An 18,265-nucleotide genomic window follows, 5' to 3' on the forward strand; every position below is an offset into this window, starting at 1 on the left:
ACATTACTTATCCTGTACTGATCCTGAGTTATATCCTGTATTATACCCCAGAGCTGTACTCACTATTCTGCTGGTGGGGACCTATTTAGGATCAGTACAGTGTAGGGGAGACAGATGGGTGCAGAGGGTGTTCTCAGGCGATGGACCATAGTGCGAATCTGGGCCCTCATCAGTCCTCTACAAATGGCCTGATGAAGCCATCGGTCCATCGCCTGAGAAAGTTAAACAGATTTGTAAATTACTTCTATTAAAAAATCTTAATCCTTCCAGTACTTATTGGCTGCTGAATACTACAGAGGAAATTGTTTTCTTTTTGGAACAGAGCTCTCTGCAGAGCTCTCTGCTGACATCACGAGCACAGTGCTCTCTGCTGACATCTCTGTCCATTTAACGAACTGTCCAGAGTAAGAAAAAATTCCCATAGCAAATATATGCTGCTCTGGACAGTTCCTAAAATGGACAGAGATGTCAGCAGAGAGCACTGTGGTCATGATGTCAGCAGAGAGCTCTGTGTTCCAAAAAGAAAACAAATTTTTCCACCAGAGTACCCCTTTAACCCCTTAAGGACCAAGGGCGTACAGGTACGCCTTTGCTCCCTGGTACTTAAGGACGGGGCGGGGACCGGACGGGGGTGACTGCTGATATTTATCAGCAGGGATCCCGCGCAAATGTCGGCGAATCGCTGCAAATCGCAAGTGAATTCAATTGACCCGGAATATAAGGGGGATCGCGGTTGTCCAAGACACTCACGATGCCCCTGAAGGGATAGGAGTGAGGTGGCAGGGGTGCCACCCCTCCTATCCCTGCTATTGGTGGTCTAGACGCGATAACTAATAGATCGGGAGCAGAGGGCTTTACTTTCGGTTTCCCCCTTCTGCCCACCCACAATAGGCGGGGCAGAACTGGGAACCGACAGAGGACCAGCGCCGACGTCCACTTACCCCACGGGCGAGGCTGCGGGTGACCATCGGTGGAGGAGATCGGAGTCCGGCGATCTCGTGCGGCTGGCTCCCTGGATCCGACGGAAGCCGGTAAGTTGCCTAGCAACATCTGGAGGGTACAGTTTGAGACCACTATACAGTGGTCTCTAAACTGTAACCCTCCAGATGTTGCAAAACTACAACTCCCAGCATGCCCAGACAGCTGTTAGGGCATGCAGTATTTGTAGTTTGGCAACAGCTGGAGGGCCCCAGTTTGGAGATCACTGGCAGTGATCTCTAACTGTGGCCCTCCAGATGTTGCAAAACTGCAACTCCTAGCATGCCCAAACAGCAGTTTGCTCTCTGGGCATGCTGGGATTTGTAGTTTTGCAACAGCTGGAGGTCCACAGTTTGGAGATCTCTAAATTGTAGCCCTACAGATGTTGCAAAACTGCAAATCCCAACATACCCAAATAGCAAACAGCTGTCTCGGCATGCTGGGAGTTGTAGTTGTGTACCTCCAGCTGTTGCATAACTACATCTCCCAGCATGCCCTTCGGCGATTAGTACATGCTGGGAGTTGTAGTTTTGCAACAGCTAGAGGCACACTGGTTGTTAAATACTGAGTTAGGTAACAGAAACTAACTGAAGGTTTTCCAACCAGTGTGCCTCCAACTGTTGCAAAAGTACAACTCCCAGCATGCACTGTCTGTCAGTGCATGCTGGGAGTTGTAGTTTTGAAACAGTTGGAGGTTTCCCCCCCCATGTGAATGTACAGGGTACAGGGTACATTCACACGGGCAGGTTTACAGTAAGTTTCCTGCTTCAAGTATGAGCTGCTGCAAATTTTTTGTCGCAGCGCATACTCCTAGCGGTAAGCTCACTGTAAACCCCCGCCAGTTTGAATGTACCCTAAAAACACTACACTAACACATAATAAAGAGTAAAACACTACATATACACCCCCTTACACTGCCCCCCCCCCCCCAATAAAAATGAAAAACTTATTGTATGGCAGTGTTTCCAAAACGGAGCCTCCAGCTGTTGCAAAACAACAACTCCTAGCATTTCCGGACAGCCACTGATTGTCCAGGCATGCTGGGAGTTTAGCAACAGCTGGAGGCACCCTGTTTGGGAATCACTGGTGTAGAATACCCCTATGTCCACCCCTATGCAATCCCTAATGTAGTCCTCAAATGCGCATGGCGCTCTCTCACTTCGGAGCCCTGTCGTATTTCAAGGAAACAGTTTAGGGCCACATATGGGGTATCTCTGTACTCGGGAGAAATTGCACTACAAATTTTGGGGGCTTTTTCTCCTTTTACCCCTTATGAAAAGGAAAAGTTGGGGTCTACACCAGCCAGTTAGTGTAAAAAAAAAATAAAAAATTTTACACTAACAGCTGGTGTTGTCCTTTACTTTTTATTTTCACAAGAGGTAAAAGGAAAAAAAAAGACCCCCAAAATTTGTAACGCAATTTCTCCTGAGTACGGAAATACCCCATATGTGGGCGTAAAATGCTCGTCCAGAACAGTGGACCCCCCCACACATGGGACCCCGTTTTGGAAACTACACCCCTCACAGAATTTAATAAGGGGTACAGTGAGAATTTACGCCCCACAGGGGTCTGACAGATTTTTGGAACAGTGGTCTGTGAGAATGAAAATGCTGGGAGTTGTAGTTTTGCAACAGCTGGAGGTGCTCTGGTTGGGAAACACTGGTATAGTATGTGGAGCAACATTCCGGGAGTTGGAGGATTGGTTGGATAAATACCGGACATTGCATTGCTGCTATTTTTTATATAAAAATACCGGCAGGGTGGCCAAAATACCGTCCATGCTGGTAAAATATCGTCCAGGTGGCGATCCTAATTATAGGGGTATTTCAGACTTAAAAATCAGAAATAACCGCCCTTGTGTGCACCATACTATACGTCCCAGGAGCTCAGATGGGGGCACAGGATGTATTTATGGAGGACACTCTGCTCTATATATGTCCCCTAATAACCTGATGACAATTTCTGCCGCTCCGCAGTGTAAACCTGTACAGTGTCCCCGACATACCAACATATCATTCACCTTACTGTTTCCTGCGGTGCTGACTTCTGCCGCCATGTCGGGCACCATTGGGATGAATAGAGGAGCAGCTTCAGGGCCCATTCACACTACGCATAGCGCTTGGCAAATATGGTGCAGCAGCTGCCTGTTCTGGAGTGTCCCCCTGTACATATCAGTCAGTGTCCCCCTTTATTATCAGTGTCCCCCTGTACATATCAGTCAGTGTCCCCCTTTATTATAAGTGTCCCCCTGTACATATCGGTCAGGGTCCCCCTTTATTATCAGTGTCCCCCTGTACATATCGGTCAGTGTCCCCCTTTATTATCAGTGTCCCCCTGTACATATCGGTCAGTGTCCCCCTTTATTATCAGTGTCCCCCTGTACATATCAGTCAGTGTCCCCCTTTATTATAAGTGTCCCCCTGTACATATCAGTCAGTGTCCCCCTTTATTATCAGTGTCCCCCTGTACATATCAGTCAGTGTCCCCCTGTACATATCAGTCAGTGTCCCCCTTTATTATTAGTGTCCCCCTGTACATATCAGTCAGTGTCCCCCTTTATTATCAGTGTCCCCCTGTACATATCAGTCAGTGTCCCCCTGTACATATCAGTCAGTGTCCCCCTGTACATATCAGTCAGTGTCCCCCTTTATTATAAGTGTCCCCCTGTACATATCGGTCAGTGTCCCCCTTTATTATCAGTGTCCCCCTGTACATATCGGTCAGTGTCCCCCTTTATTATCAGTGTCCCCCTGTACATATCAGTCAGTGTCCCCCTTTATTATCAGTGTCCCCCTGTACATATCAGTCAGTGTCCCCCTTTATTATCAGTGTCCCCCTGTACATATCAGTCAGTGTCCCCCTTTATTATCAGTGTCCCCCTGTACATATCAGTCAGTGTCCCCCTTTATTATCAGTGTCCCCCTGTACATATCAGTCAGTGTCCCCCTTTATTATCAGTGTCCCCCTGTACATATCAGTCAGTGTCCCCCTTTATTATCAGTGTCCCCCTGTACATATCAGTCAGTGTCCCCCTTTATTATCAGTGTCCCCCTGTACATATCAGTCAGTGTCCCCCTTTATTATCAGTGTCCCCCTGTACATATCAGTCAGTGTCCCCCTTTATTATCAGTGTCCCCCTGTACATATCAGTCAGTGTCCCCCTTTATTATCAGTGTCCCCCTGTACATATCAGTCAGTGTCCCCCTTTATTATCAGTGTCCCCCTGTACATATCAGTCAGTGTCCCCCTTTATTATCAGTGTCCCCCTGTACATATCAGTCAGTGTCCCCCTTTATTATCAGTGTCCCCCTGTACATATCAGTCAGTGTCCCCCTTTATTATCAGTGTCCCCCTGTACATATCAGTCAGTGTCCCCCTGTACATATCAGTCAGTGTCCCCCTTTATTATTAGTGTCCCCCTGTACATATCAGTCAGTGTCCCCCTTTATTATCAGTGTCCCCCTGTACATATCAGTCAGTGTCCCCCTGTACATATCAGTCAGTGTCCCCCTTTATTATAAGTGTCCCCCTGTACATATCAGTCAGTGTCCCCCTTTATTATCAGTGTCCCCCTGTACATATCGGTCAGTGTCCCCCTTTATTATCAGTGTCCCCCTGTACATATCGGTCAGTGTCCCCCTTTATTATCAGTGTCCCCCTGTACATATCGGTCAGTGTCCCCCTTTATTATCAGTGTCCCCCTGTACATATCAGTCAGTGTCCCCCTTTATTATCAGTGTCCCCCTGTACATATGAGTCAGTGTCCCCCTTTATTATCAGTGTCCCCCTGTACATATCAGTCAGTGTCCCCCTTTATTATCAGTGTCCCCCTGTACATATCAGTCAGTGTCCCCCTTTATTATCAGTGTCCCCCTGTACATATCAGTCAGTGTCCCCCTTTATTATCAGTGTCCCCCTGTACATATCAGTCAGTGTCCCCCTTTATTATCAGTGTCCCCCTGTACATATCAGTCAGTGTCCCCCTTTATTATCAGTGTCCCCCTGTACATATCAGTCAGTGTCCCCCTTTATTATCAGTGTCCCCCTGTACATATCAGTCAGTGTCCCCCTTTATTATCAGTGTCCCCCTGTACATATCAGTCAGTGTCCCCCTTTATTATCAGTGTCCCCCTGTACATATCAGTCAGTGTCCCCCTTTATTATCAGTGTCCCCCTGTACATATCAGTCAGTGTCCCCCTTTATTATCAGTGTCCCCCTGTACATATCAGTCAGTGTCCCCCTTTATTATCAGTGTCCCCCTGTACATATCAGTCAGTGTCCCCCTTTATTATCAGTGTCCCCCTGTACATATCAGTCAGTGTCCCCCTTTATTATCAGTGTCCCCCTGTACATATCAGTGTCCCCCTTTATTATCAGTGTCCCCCTGTACATATCAGTGTCCCCCTTTATTATTAGTGTCCCCCTTTATGATCAGTCAGTGTCCCCTTTTATTATCAGTGTCCCCCTTCATTGTCAGTGTCCCCCTTCATTATTAGTGTCCCCATTTATTATAAGAGTCCCCCTTCATTATCAGTGTCCCCCTTTATGATCAGTCAGTGTCCCCCTTCATTATCAGTCAGTGTCCCCCTTCATTATCAGTGTCCCCCTTCAGTATCAGTCAGTGTCTCCCTTTATGATCGGTCAGTGTCCCCCTTCATTATCAGTGTCCCCCTTCAGTATCAGTCAGTGTCTCCCTTTATGATCGGTCAGTGTCCCCCTTCATTATCAGTGTCCCCCTTTACGGTCCCACGGTTTCCATACACAGGGACCTAAGCGCAACAAGTTTCACACAACCCAGAATCCCCTCTCCTACGGTAGCAACCATATGCCCTCAACAAAAATGGCGACCGGAGTACTTCCGGTAAAATCAGCAGCAGCTGGTTACTTTGAACGAATCCCCGCCCAGCCACCGGGCGCCTCGTCCAATCAGAGCTCAGAGTCTGTCCCTTCCTGGAGAGCTGCCTGTTGGTTGTCATGGTGATGCTGGGGCCTGAACGACCAATCAGAAGGCGCGGCGGGGGGGATTTAAATACAAGCAGCGTCCGACGTAAGACCGTTACTGACTGCTGGTTCTCCTCGAGAGAAAAGAGGTGAGTGAGGCAACTGGTTAGTGCCGGGGTCAGGACAAGTGGGGCCCCCCTGGTTAGTGCGGAGTGAGGTGAGTGGGGGCCCCCTGGTTAGTGCGGAGTGAGGTGAGTGGGGGCCCCCCTGGTTAGTGCGGAGTGAGGTGAGTGGGGGCCCCCCTGGTTAGTGCGGAGTGAGGTGAGTGGGGGCCCCCCTGGTTAGTGCGGAGTGAGGTGAGTGGGGGCCCCCCTGGTTAGTGCGGAGTGAGGTGAGTGGGGGCCCCCCTGGTTAGTGCGGAGTGAGGTGAGTGGGGGCCCCCTGGTTAGTGCGGAGTGAGGTGAGTGGGGGCCCCCCTGGTTAGTGCGGAGTGAGGTGAGTGGGGGCCCCCCTGGTTAGTGCGGAGTGAGGTGAGTGGGGGCCCCCCTGGTTAGTGCGGAGTGAGGTGAGTGGGGGCCCCCCTGGTTAGTGCGGAGTGAGGTGAGTGGGGGCCCCCCTGGTTAGTGCGGAGTGAGGTGAGTGGGGGCCCCCTGGTTAGTGCGGAGTGAGGTGAGTGGGGGCCCCCCTGGTTAGTGCGGAGTGAGGTGAGTGGGGGCCCCCTAGTTAGTGCGGGGGGTGAGGTGAGTGAGGTATAAATTGCCCTCATGAGGGGCAGATATTGGTGGTGGAGATCTCTGCCCCCCCTGTTGGGGGTGTACAGGGTTCAGGGTCTTGTCTCTGCAGTTACCTTCCTGCTATGTAGTTAGGGCCCCTCCTTTGGTACAGGTTAGGTTTGGGGGGGCCTCATATGTACAAGTTGGGGGTGGGGGTAGTACATATGTACAGGCCCTGGGGTACCTTCCTTATGGATAATCTTGGGTTAGGGCAGTGTTTTCCCAACCAGAGTGCCTCCAGCTGTTGCAAAACTACAACTCCCAGCATGCCCGGAATGCTGTACCATATACTATACCAGTGTTTACCAACCGGAGAACCTCCAGCTGTTTCAAAACTACAACTCCCAGCATGCCCGGACAGCCAACGGCTGTCCGTGCATGCTGGGAGTTGTAGTTTTGAAAAAGCTGGATGCACCCTGGTTGGGAAACACTGGGTTAGAGGTTGGGTGCCCCTTATTTACAGGCTCTAGGGGGGGCTGGTGGGGGTCCTCCTTACGTATTAGGGTGGGTGAGTCTTCTTCTCATCACTATCCAGACTCTCTTGCTGGGCAGGCGCCATGTTTAGGTCTCATGTCGGCTAAGTACGGCAGCCATCATCGTCTTATATAAAGATGACCTCTAATAAATAAAACCTAAAGGGGTCCTCTGAGATGAAGTAACCCCTCCGATCGGTCTCCTTCTATGGAGCGGTGCTGAGCTTGGCTCCATAGACAGTGACTGCACCAGGACTCGCCGCGCCATTTATAATAAAGGCTTACGGTCTCGTCCTGAACCCCACAATCTGACACTTATACCCCATCCTGGGAGTGGGGGGGGGGGCGGCAATAAGTAATTTTGACTCCATGTATCTTTATCTGCCAGATGACAAACAACACTGCCGCAGTCCCTCACTCTACAGCAGTGTTTCCCAACTAGTGTGTCTCCAGCTGTTGCAAAAACTACAACTCCCAGCGTGCCTGGGCAGCCTCTGGCATTCCAGGCATGCTGGGAGTTGTAGTTTTGTAACAGCTGGAAAAACACTAGTTGGGGAAATTTTACTTTACAGAATACAGCACAGGCCTGGGACCATCTGCGTCTCGAGGACTGTGAACTAAGCCGGGCGGATCCGCTGCATGATCCACCCGGTACTGACTTCAATGGGGTCTGTTGGGTTTTTCCCCTGGCGTCCATTATTTTCCTGAAATAAAACCTGCCAGCAGGACTTCTGTACAGATTATTATTATTTTTTTTCTATATGGCTTCTGCGGCTCGGTCACATATGAACATACCCCTATCTGAGCGCCCGTCCACCATTCACCGCCCGGACCGCCCCTTCACGTTATGTAAACGTGTATTTACAGCATTGATTCCAATGTACGGGAAGATGCTACTGTGGGAAATGCTTAGCTCTGCTATAGGGGGCTTCACGTTAACCCCCCCCCCCCCCCCCCGGCAGCCCTGAGGTTGTGATCCCGATGGAGGTAGTAGTTAATAATGATCCACGCCATTGTTACTGTTCTCCCCGCAGAACAGAGGCTTATGGCGCAGTTTGTATTTGAGAACGACCTGAACAGCATCCTGAAGCTGGATACGCCAATCACAAACGCTCCGCTGGCACGATGGCAGCGCAAAGCCAAGGAGGGGACCTGCTCGTCGGCGAACACGTCGGTAAACTCCAGCGTCCTGTCGCCCATGAAGGCGGCGAACAGATCCCACAGCTCCAGCAAGACGCCGTCAAAGACGCCAGGTGAGGGGATGCCGTGTTCTGGGCGAGGGCTTGGAGTATACTGGGATATGGGACAGAACCTGCCAATGGGGAGGCCATGTGGATCAGCAGTTTCCCCCAACCAGGGTTTCTGCAGCTGTTGCATAACTACAACTCCCAGCATGCCCAGACAGCCTTCGGCTGTCTGGGCATGCTGGGGGTTGTAGTTTTGCAACAGCTGCAGGCATCCTGGTTGGGGGAAACACTGATCTAGGTGGTAAATGTTATATTATAGTTATCCTGCTGTTTAAGTCTTCTTTATAGACATAAATGTTCACAGCGCCCTCAACTGGAAAGGAATGAAACAAGGTGATTACGACCCCAGACTGATAGTATTATAGCTTCCTGCACCTTCCCAGCTGATATCAGGACTCCCTGTATTATGAAGGGACACCTCAGAGCTGCGCTCACAATACTGCATGCAATCCCTGACCTTGCACTGACTATCTTTATTGTTGTGAGGGGGGGTAGTCATCTGATGCATTAATGTTTGGGAGGGGGGGGGGGGAGTTGCGGGTCAACCATGAAGAGCTACTTCAGAATAAAATAAATTCAAATCAACTGGTGCCAGAAATCAGCTTATCAGCTGCTGTATGATCCGCAGGAAGTTGTGTAGTTCTTTCCAGTCTGAACAGTGCTCTCTGCTGCCACCTCTGTCCAGAGCAGGAGAGGTTCGCTATGGGGATTTGCTTGTAAGCTAGACAGTTCCAGACAGGTGTCAGCAGAGAGCACTGTGGTCAGACTGGATAGAACTACACAACTTCCTGTGGAGTATACAGCAGCTAAGCATCTGATAACTCATCAGCTGCTGTATGCTCCACAGGAAGTTGTGTAGTTCTTTCCAGTCTGACCACAGTGCTCTCTGCTGACACCTCTGTCCGTGTCAGGAACTGTCCAGAGAAGGAGCAAATCCCCCAAGCAAACCTCTCCTGCTCTGACAGTTCCTGACACGGACAGAGGTGTCGGTAGAGAGCACTGTGGTCAGACTGGAAAGAACTACACAACTTCCTGTGGAGCATACAGCAGCTGATGAGTTATCAGATGCTTATCAGCTGCTGTATGATCCACAGGAAGTTGTGAAAGGAAATTCAAAAAAGTTGTGCAGTACTGAAAGGGTTAGAGATTTGTACATTAATACTATATACAAATCTTAACAACCCCCCCTTTTTTTTTTTTTAACTGTTTCCAGGTCTGCAGTAGGACGCATTTATAGGGCATACTAGGTCTTTACCTGCTGTAATATAACGTTGGGTTTTCTCTGCAGGAAAATCGGCAGGTAAACTCCAGGGCACTCCGTCCCGAGCTGGAGGCGACCGCTTCATTCCCAACCGCAGTACCATGCAGATGGACGTGGCCAGCTTCCTGCTCAGTAAAGAGAATGAGCCGGTGGACCAGTCCCCGACCAAAAAGGTAAGAGTACTTGGTTGATGAGCGAAGTTACGGTAATTTCAATTCTGCACAAACCCCGCAGCTCGGCGGTTGATGACTTTATCCTGCATAAATGAGTTCAGCTTTCAGGTGCTCCGGTGGCTGGAGACTTTCCTAGGAATGTATCCATCTTTTCCAGCCACCAGACCACATGAAAGCTGAACTCATTTATGCAGGATAAAGTCATCAACTGCTGAGCTGCGAAGTTCGTGACGTATCGAATCAATAATTTGGCTCATCTCTATTCCCTGGCCAAAGACTAGGCCACTAGGACCAAAACCCCCTGTGATCTCCTCCTGTGCGGGGGGTCGGGGCTCTGGTCGTGCACATAGTAGGGGGTTGGCACGTGCCCTCGATGCATCTCTGTACTCATGTATTTCTGGCTCTTCATGGGGAGATGCAGCATGCCGGGCAGGAGACTGCGGGGGGTTGGACCCCACTTATCCCTATACTTTGGGTAGGTGATACATTTTTCCTAAACTGAACTACTCCTTCAATTAAATCACCGGAGAACGTCTATCATTACAGATCCTGCAGGATATTGCTCAGGGTTTCCCAACCAGTGTGCCTCCAGCTATTGCCAAACTGCAACTCTGTCTGGACAGCCAAAGGCCACAGCTGGAGGCAACTTGGTTGGGAAACATTGATCCATAAGATTTTTAGTCTTTAGTACATGCTGTTTAGTGCTATGGGCAGATTGGCTAGAACACAGCCCCTATGTAACCTTGTAGTGTAGCCCTGACCCACCTGCCATTGACGTGCGTTCATGACTATCCACATGTATGGCGCACACTGAGATCATGGCAGTGTACACGTTTCAGGACTGATAACATTAGTGTATTGTGATAAGCACTGCAGCAAGTCTGAGAGCGGCCTAATAACTTCTTCCTTCCCGGTGTCATTACAGGAGCAGCAGAAGGCCTGGGCCGTCAACCTCAATGGGTTTGATATGGAAGATGCCAAAATCCTGCGTCTTGGTGGGAAGTCCCTGAATGCCCCAGAAGGTTGGTTGATATCTCCGGGGTTGAGCTTTATTCATGCGCCTGACATTGGACTCTTAACTCATCATTTTTCCTTTCTAGGTTATCAGAACAACCTGAAGGTTTTGTATAGTCAGAAGACAACACCGGGGTCCAGCAAAAAGCCGGGTAGATACATCCCCTCCATGCCGGACAGAGTCCTCGATGCTCCAGAGATCAGGAATGATTACTGTAAGTTCTGGAGCTGAGGATACACTTAGAGCAGTGTTTTCCAAACGGCATGTCTCCAGCTGTTGCAAAACTACAACACCCAGCATGCCCGGACAGCCAAAGGCTGTCCGGGCATGCTGGGAGTTGTAGTCTTGCAACACCTGGAGGCACACTGGTTGGGAAAACAATGGGGGTTTATTTACTAACGTGATCCCGATTGATTTTATTTATTTTTCACTTCCCCTTCAATTTTACAAGAAATACCCAAAAAGGGTGTGTGGTCTCAGGATAAAGTGAGCGTGGTTCTGACAAAAGGGCATGATCCCAACATATTTACTTAGGTTTCCACAGGAAAAACGTGGTGGATTTTTCTGTGAAAAACCCGACAGATCAGAACAGTTGTGTCAGTGTGAAGCAAAATGTAGGGAAACCTTAGTAAATACCTTGTGGGGGGGGGGGGGGGGGAATACCTGTCGGAAATCAAAACCTACAAAGAAAACTCCACTCTTGGTAAATAAACCCCAATGTCTTAGAGCAGCGGTTCTCAACCTGTGGAGGTCAGACCACTTTCACAGGGGTCGCCTAGGACTGTTGGAAAACACATATTTCCGATGGTCTCAGTAACAGACACTGCTCCTCTATCCAGCACAACATGAGGGAGGTTGAGAAGCGCGGCCTTAGAGGCTGACCAGGCTCAGGAATACATTCAGTCTTGTAAAGCAGAGATTTCTAATGTCTGGCACTTAAACCATTTTCTCTCATCCAGACCTGAACCTCATTGACTGGAGCTCTCAGAACCTTCTGGCCGTGGCGCTGAACGACTCCGTTTACCTGTGGAACTACCTGACGGGAGACATCATCATGCTGCTGCAGATGGAGAACTCCGAGGAGTACATCTCATCCGTGTCCTGGATCAAGGAAGGGAATTACCTGGCAGTCGGGACCAGCAATGCAGAAGTGCAGGTGAGGCTGACGTCTGTGGATCATGGCTGCCTGCACTGAAAGCTTATGGGGGTTATCCAGGAATAGAAATGTGCGTGGTATTGCAGCTACATTCCATTGAAGTGAACTGAGCAAAGTTGTAATACTGTGTGTAACCTTAAGATGGGGGTGGTGCTGTGTTTTGGGTGGAGGGGAGGTGGATTTGCTTTCTATCCCCGAAAACACTCTATTTTATTTGTATTGTATTTTATTGGATTGTTTTGTAGAGAGAAACAAAAATTCAGAGCCTCTGGTAGGGAGATGAATCCTATTTAAAGGGGATAAGTGTCTGATTGCAGGGGTCAAACCATTGGGACCCCCACAATATTGAGCCCAGCACCCTGGCTCTCCCACTCCACAGACCCTATGCTCAGATTACTGCAGACCACTATATGAAGCCGGGGGCTAAGACTCCTCTCCATGTATTATATGGAAGAGCTGGAGATGGCGGTCGTGTATATCCAGCTCCTATACAGATGCATGGGGGGGGGGCTCTTTGTGCAGTTACCTGTTCTGTGCATGGGGTAAGGTGGGGCAAAGAGTCCCAGCAGTCCAACCCCCCCCCATTAAGCTGGTGTAGCTCCAATCCATTATATGGGGACCGGTGTGGCAGTGTTTCCATACTAAAGCTTCCCTCTGCTCCTCCAGCTCTGGGATGTTCAGCAGCAGAAGCGTCTCCGGAATATGATCAGCCACTCGTCCCGTGTCGGCGCCCTCAGCTGGAACAACCACATCCTGTCCAGGTGAGACTGTTACCACAATTGTAATTGCTGCAAGGACTGTTATGGGCGACTGAACTCATCCCCCAGGACTATCACTTTAAATGCACCAACATTATATTCACTGCTCTATTCTTCAGTGGCTCCAGGACGGGACACATCCACCACCATGACGTCAGAGTTGCTCAGCATCACGCGGCCACTCTGACTGGTCACACACAGGAAGTCTGCGGCTTGAAGTGGTCTCCTGATGGCCGCTATCTAGCCAGTGGGGCAAATGATAACCTGGTGAATATCTGGCCCTCTGTGCAAGGAGACTCTGGAGAGTTCACACCCGTGCAAACCTTCACACAACACCAAGGAGCTGTCAAGGTGAGGAAAGAATCTATGGATACATGTGATGGGCTAAATTACACTCCAGAGCTGTACTCACTATTCTGCTGGTGAGATCACTGTGTACATTACATTACTTATCCTGTACTGATCCTGAGTTATATCCTGTATTATACCCCAGAGCTGTACTCACTATTCTGCTGGTGAGGTCACTGTGTACATACATTACATTACTTATCCTGTACTGATCCTGAGTTATATCCTGTATTATACCCCAGAGCTGTACTCACTATTCTGCTCCGTACCACTACAAGATCTGGTTCTCTACTAGTTGTAGTACATGTTCTTATGATCATATAGAATATTGATTAGTACTATGGGGAGATCTATCAAACTGTAGAGGAAGAGTGGTGCAGTTGCCCATGGCAACCAATCAGATTGCTTTTTGTTTTTTTAAAGACCTGTGAAAAAAAAATTAAAGAAGCTATCTGACTGGTTACTATGGGCAACTTTTCATCTGGACATGTGTTGATAAATTTCCCCTTATATTGGATAAGTTTTTATGGTCTGGTTTTTTATAAAACCACAATAGGTGACTGTATAGATCAGTTGGTACGGTCTAGACTGACTGCTGTTTTTCCCTTCATAGGCCGTGGCCTGGTGCCCGTGGCAGTCTAACGTTCTTGCGACTGGAGGTGGAACAAGCGACCGTCATATCAGAATCTGGAATGTATGCTCAGGGACTTGTCTGAACTCTGTGGACACTCACTCCCAGGTAAGAGCCAATCTTTGTGCTACCATTACCCTTTTAAAGTAGTGTTTCCAAACAAGGGTGCCGCCAGCTGTTGCAAAACTACAACTCCCAGCATGCCCGAACAGCCAATGGCTGTCCGGGCATGCTGAGAGTTGTAGTTTTGAAAAAGCTGGAGGTGTCCTAGTTCCGAAACGCTGGCCAACAGCTGTCCAGGCATGCTGGGAGTTGTAGTTTTGCAACAGCTGGAGGCATACAAGGTGGGGAAACGCTGGCCTAAAGAATCATGGCAAAATCCTGACTATCATCGCTCTTTCAGGTCTGCTCCATCCTCTGGTCGGCGAACTACAAGGAGTTAATCTCCGGTCACGGTTTTGCGCAGAACCAGCTGGTGATCTGGAAGTATCCCACAATGACCCGGGTGACAGAACTAAAAGGTAAGTACCGCTCTCCCCTGACTCCGCCTATTACTTTACCTGATCGCCGGTATTCACACCTGACTCCCCTCCCCCAGGGCACAGCGCCAGAGTCCTCAGCCTGGCACTGAGTCCGGACAGCAGCATCGTGGCCTCCGCCGCGGCCGACGAGACCCTCCGCCTGTGGAAATGCTTCGAGGTGGATCCCGCCACCAAGAAGGAAAAGGAGAAGGCGAGAAGCAGCAAGAGCCTCATCCACCAGAGCATCCGCTGAGCCGCTGCACCCTGGATTTTAACCCTTTGTGTACATTTGTATTTTACTCGGAATAAAACGTTGTTCTATTTTGTACTATGGACTTGTAAATGGATTTCTTAGATCATTGTGGGGTTATGGGGCGTTGTTGTGAGGAGCGCTTGTACGGACGCAACTATTTATACCGCTGTGCCTTGTCCAATGATTAAACTTGTTTTTATATAACGTCCAAAGGTGTATTGGATGATTGTCATAGGGTCATGTGATGTGTCAGACCTGAGATCAATAGATTGCAATGCACTCTGGGAATAGCCATAAAGTGAGGGAGTTGTAGCACTACACTTTCACCCCCTTTACACGTTTCTGTTTTGGCTTTGCTCTTCCTCCACCGTTCACTTATATTTGTTTTTCTGACACAAGTTGTGTATGGAGCCGTCATGTCTGTATTCAGTGTAATAAAGGTGTAAAATGACGATGTGCATGATTATTGGGTCTCCAGATTCTGGGCAGGGGCACATGGATTATATAGGAGGGAAGTGTTCAGGTTTGAGCTCTATGGCAACTTTGCCAGCAAGACCAGTCACAACTGGCAAACATCTTCAAATCAGCTGGTGCCTGAAATTATTGATATAAAAATCTTAATCCTTCCAGTACTTAACAGGAAGTGGTGTTTTTGTTTTGGTTTTTTTCAGTCTGACCAGTGCTCTCTGCTGACACCTAATGCCTGTATCACGAACTGTCCAGAGCAGGAGAGGTTTTCTATGGGGATTTGCTCTGGACAGTTCCTGACATGGACTGAGGTGGCAGCAGAGAGCACTGTAGTCAGACTGGAAAGAACTATGGTGGTTATTGGCTTTATCCTGTATAAATTCAGCTTTCAGGAGCACCTGAAAGCTGAACTAATTTATGCAGGATAAAGTAAGCAGCTGCCGAAGTTCGTGACGAATTGTATTACTATAACTTCGCTCATCTCTACTCACTAGCACAAATTCTGCAGATTTAGGGAGATTTGTCAAAACGTGTCTAGAGGGAAAGTTGCTGAGTTGCCCATAACAACCTGATTGCTTTATCTTTTTTGGAAAAGGCCTCTGGGAGGGAAGCAATCTTGCTGCTATGGGCAACTTTCCATCTTCAGATTGTTAAAACAAGTCGGCTCTATCTGCTATGAATGGGTTTTTATAGATGCCGTATCACCAATGACACAAACTCTACTGTCCACTTGGGTCATGGCAGAAGGTAAAGAGTGGTGATCCTCTGCTGTGTAAGTGTGCAGACCCGGTAGGGGAGAGGATGGTCTCAGAACAGAGAGGTAAGTAATGACAGATGCTTCTGCAGGTTTTTTACCAGATGTCAGTGACTCTAATGTGTAAGGGTGGGGTCATACATAACAGATCCACCTCACCCCTTTGCAGTGGCAATCCGCTGCTTCTAGCAGCCACAAGGGCCTGTGGATCCATTATGTGTGACCCCCACCCTTAAAATGACTCTTCTGCATATCACATGGATTTTAGATGGGCCTCTCCCCTTTATTGGTTACATTTCCAAAGCCACTGGTTTGTATATCCATAAATGTAAGGGAACACACTGTAGATGTTTTTCTTTGACATGTCAAAACTTTACCAAATTTGTATTTTCTGAAAGTTTCCATGTGACTACATTTCAAGTCCTTTCATTCTGTGATCACTAGAGGCACCAAAAAATAAAAATATATATTCAGGCCAGAAGAAAAAAGACCAGGAGAATAACACATTTTAAGGCAGTGTTTCCCAACCAGTGTCTCCAGCTGGTGCAAAACTACAACTCCCACTGGCTGTCTGCGCATGCTGGGAGTTGTAGTAGTGTAACACCTGCACAGACTTTGGTTAGGAAAAGTTGTAGGATAGATAATCTTCAAAAAGATACAATGTATTCCAAAAGTCTTCAGACCCCATTACATTGTTTCCTTATGTGAAAAAGTAGAATTTTTTTTTTGTACTCATTGGGAAACACAAATACTGACAGGTATAAGATCTTGTCACTAGGAGGCACTGACACTATGGGAAAAAATGGCAGCTTCTCCCGGACAGGATAGACCCGCCCACTGGAAGTGAGAATCAGTTTTGTCACAAAGCTGTAGAAGAAGCCAACAAGAGATATGGAAACCCCAGAACCAAAAAAGATTATCTGGGCAAACACAAAGACAGATGGGACGTATTTGGGGAACACAGACCCTGATGGGGTGTACCAAAGCAGTCCTCCAGTGTGGGGGAAAACAACCACCAGAGACTAAACCATAACCACCACAAAGCCTGCGGGTGAGGCCCTGGGCCAAGAATGAGCATCTAGAAGCCCCCACAACCCATGGGGATGCCAGGGAAGAAACAGTCCTGTGCAGAGACCAAAGATCCGACAGCCGCATAGAGGGACAAGAATTTTCATCCCAGTTGCAGACCACCCTGGAAGGCAGGAAAACTCAGTGGAAAGGAGAATGACGAGAACCTGGCGAGAAAACACCAGAGAAATCTGTGTACACCTGGGAAGAAGGTGAGCCCAAGTAAGGTGGAGGCTCGAAACTGGAAAACAGGGCCATCGGCTGAGAGGCAGGGTGCATGCTAAAATAAACAGAACCAAAAGGCTTCAGGTACCAGAACCACCACGGGACCCAAGAGTATGATCCTGAGCCAGAACTGCAGTCAAGAGCAGGAGAAGGGAAATATGTCCACACAAACAAATCTGGCCAGACTGACATAATCCAGCTCAACAGAACACCCTCCATCTTGGGTGCCACTGACCCTGAAGGAGGAGAAGGGGGGAAAGCGGCTAACAAGAACTGGAATGCCTTTAGAAGGGGCATCTCTGAGCACTGGGGCAGAGGACATGGGAACAGGAGGTTCCCAGGACTCAGGAAGGTCCCACACCCAAAGTGTGAGAGAAAACCCAGCCACAGCAAAAAGCACCAGGGAATGAACTTCTGAGACAAGACTAGAAGTAGCGCGGGTCCAGCCCCAGGCATCCGGGAGGGTACCCAACGCAAGAAAACTCTCCAGCACCTGAGAACACGAACTATGAGGGGAGAACAAGCCGTGGACCCCAATGAATCGAACAGACCTGAAGACCCTGAGGCAAAGTCCCAACAGGACGGAATCGGAGGGGAGGGGAAAGAGAGCTTAGCCACAACTCCCAGGCACCGAAAGGCTACTCCAGCAGACTGTAAGGTCAAGTGCGGCGCATCTTGGCCAGGGGACCAACTCAGGCCAGGGGCAGAGTGGCGGACTAGACAGACGGGAGACCGGAGAATCCCCCAGGGGGAGATATCCACTTAAAGACCCGGCAGGAAGAGACGGTTAGGCTAGGTTCAGACTACGGAATTTCCGCCTGCAATTCCGCTTTGAAATTGCAGGCGGAAATTCCGCTTGCTAAAATGTATAGTGTAGTGAATGGTTTTCCGTTCACAAATTCACACTTCGGAATTTGTGAAGAAGATTTTCTGAATGGAAAATCTGCTTGGAAATTTCCGCCTGAAGAAAGGCATTGCTCTTTCTTTAGGCAGAAATCCGCGCAGAACACATTGCAGTCTATTGGAGACTGCAGTGTCCGCGCGGTCCTAGCACCGACTGATTCAGTCAGCGCTGGCCGCACTCAGAATCTCCGGGCGGAAAATTTCTGCCCGGAGATTCCGTAGTCTGAACCTAGCCTTATAGTGTCTGGAGTCCCGAACTCTTCCGGACCGTGTCCAGAACCAATTAATTCAGCATGAGAACTGAACATCTTAGAAGAC

General features: G+C 48.9%; 1 protein-coding gene across 5 annotated transcripts; it reads left to right on the forward strand.

Annotated features, from left to right (window-relative positions):
• Positions 1 to 5,917: 5,917 nt before the first annotated feature.
• CDC20 (cell division cycle 20) lies at positions 5,918 to 14,607 on the forward strand. 5 transcript variants are annotated; one of them, XM_056533031.1, is made up of 11 exons: positions 5,918 to 6,069; positions 8,201 to 8,419; positions 9,702 to 9,847; positions 10,773 to 10,869; positions 10,948 to 11,076; positions 11,822 to 12,018; positions 12,685 to 12,779; positions 12,896 to 13,127; positions 13,738 to 13,863; positions 14,159 to 14,276; positions 14,354 to 14,607. In XM_056533031.1, exons 2-11 carry the CDS (start codon positions 8,212 to 8,214, stop codon positions 14,527 to 14,529), a joined length of 1,524 nt encoding a protein of 507 aa, XP_056389006.1. In that variant the 5' UTR covers positions 5,918 to 6,069; positions 8,201 to 8,211; the 3' UTR covers positions 14,530 to 14,607. The 5 variants fall into 5 exon arrangements, with proteins under 5 accessions (XP_056389006.1, XP_056389007.1, XP_056389008.1 ...); XM_056533032.1 differs by lacking the exon at positions 5,918 to 6,069 and adding an exon at positions 6,073 to 6,137; XM_056533033.1 differs by lacking the exon at positions 5,918 to 6,069 and adding an exon at positions 6,102 to 6,121.
• The last annotated feature ends 3,658 nt before the right edge of the window (positions 14,608 to 18,265 follow it).

Source organism: Hyla sarda, chromosome 7 (genome assembly GCF_029499605.1).
Source record: "Hyla sarda isolate aHylSar1 chromosome 7, aHylSar1.hap1, whole genome shotgun sequence".
Classification (NCBI taxonomy): domain Eukaryota; kingdom Metazoa; phylum Chordata; class Amphibia; order Anura; family Hylidae; genus Hyla; species Hyla sarda.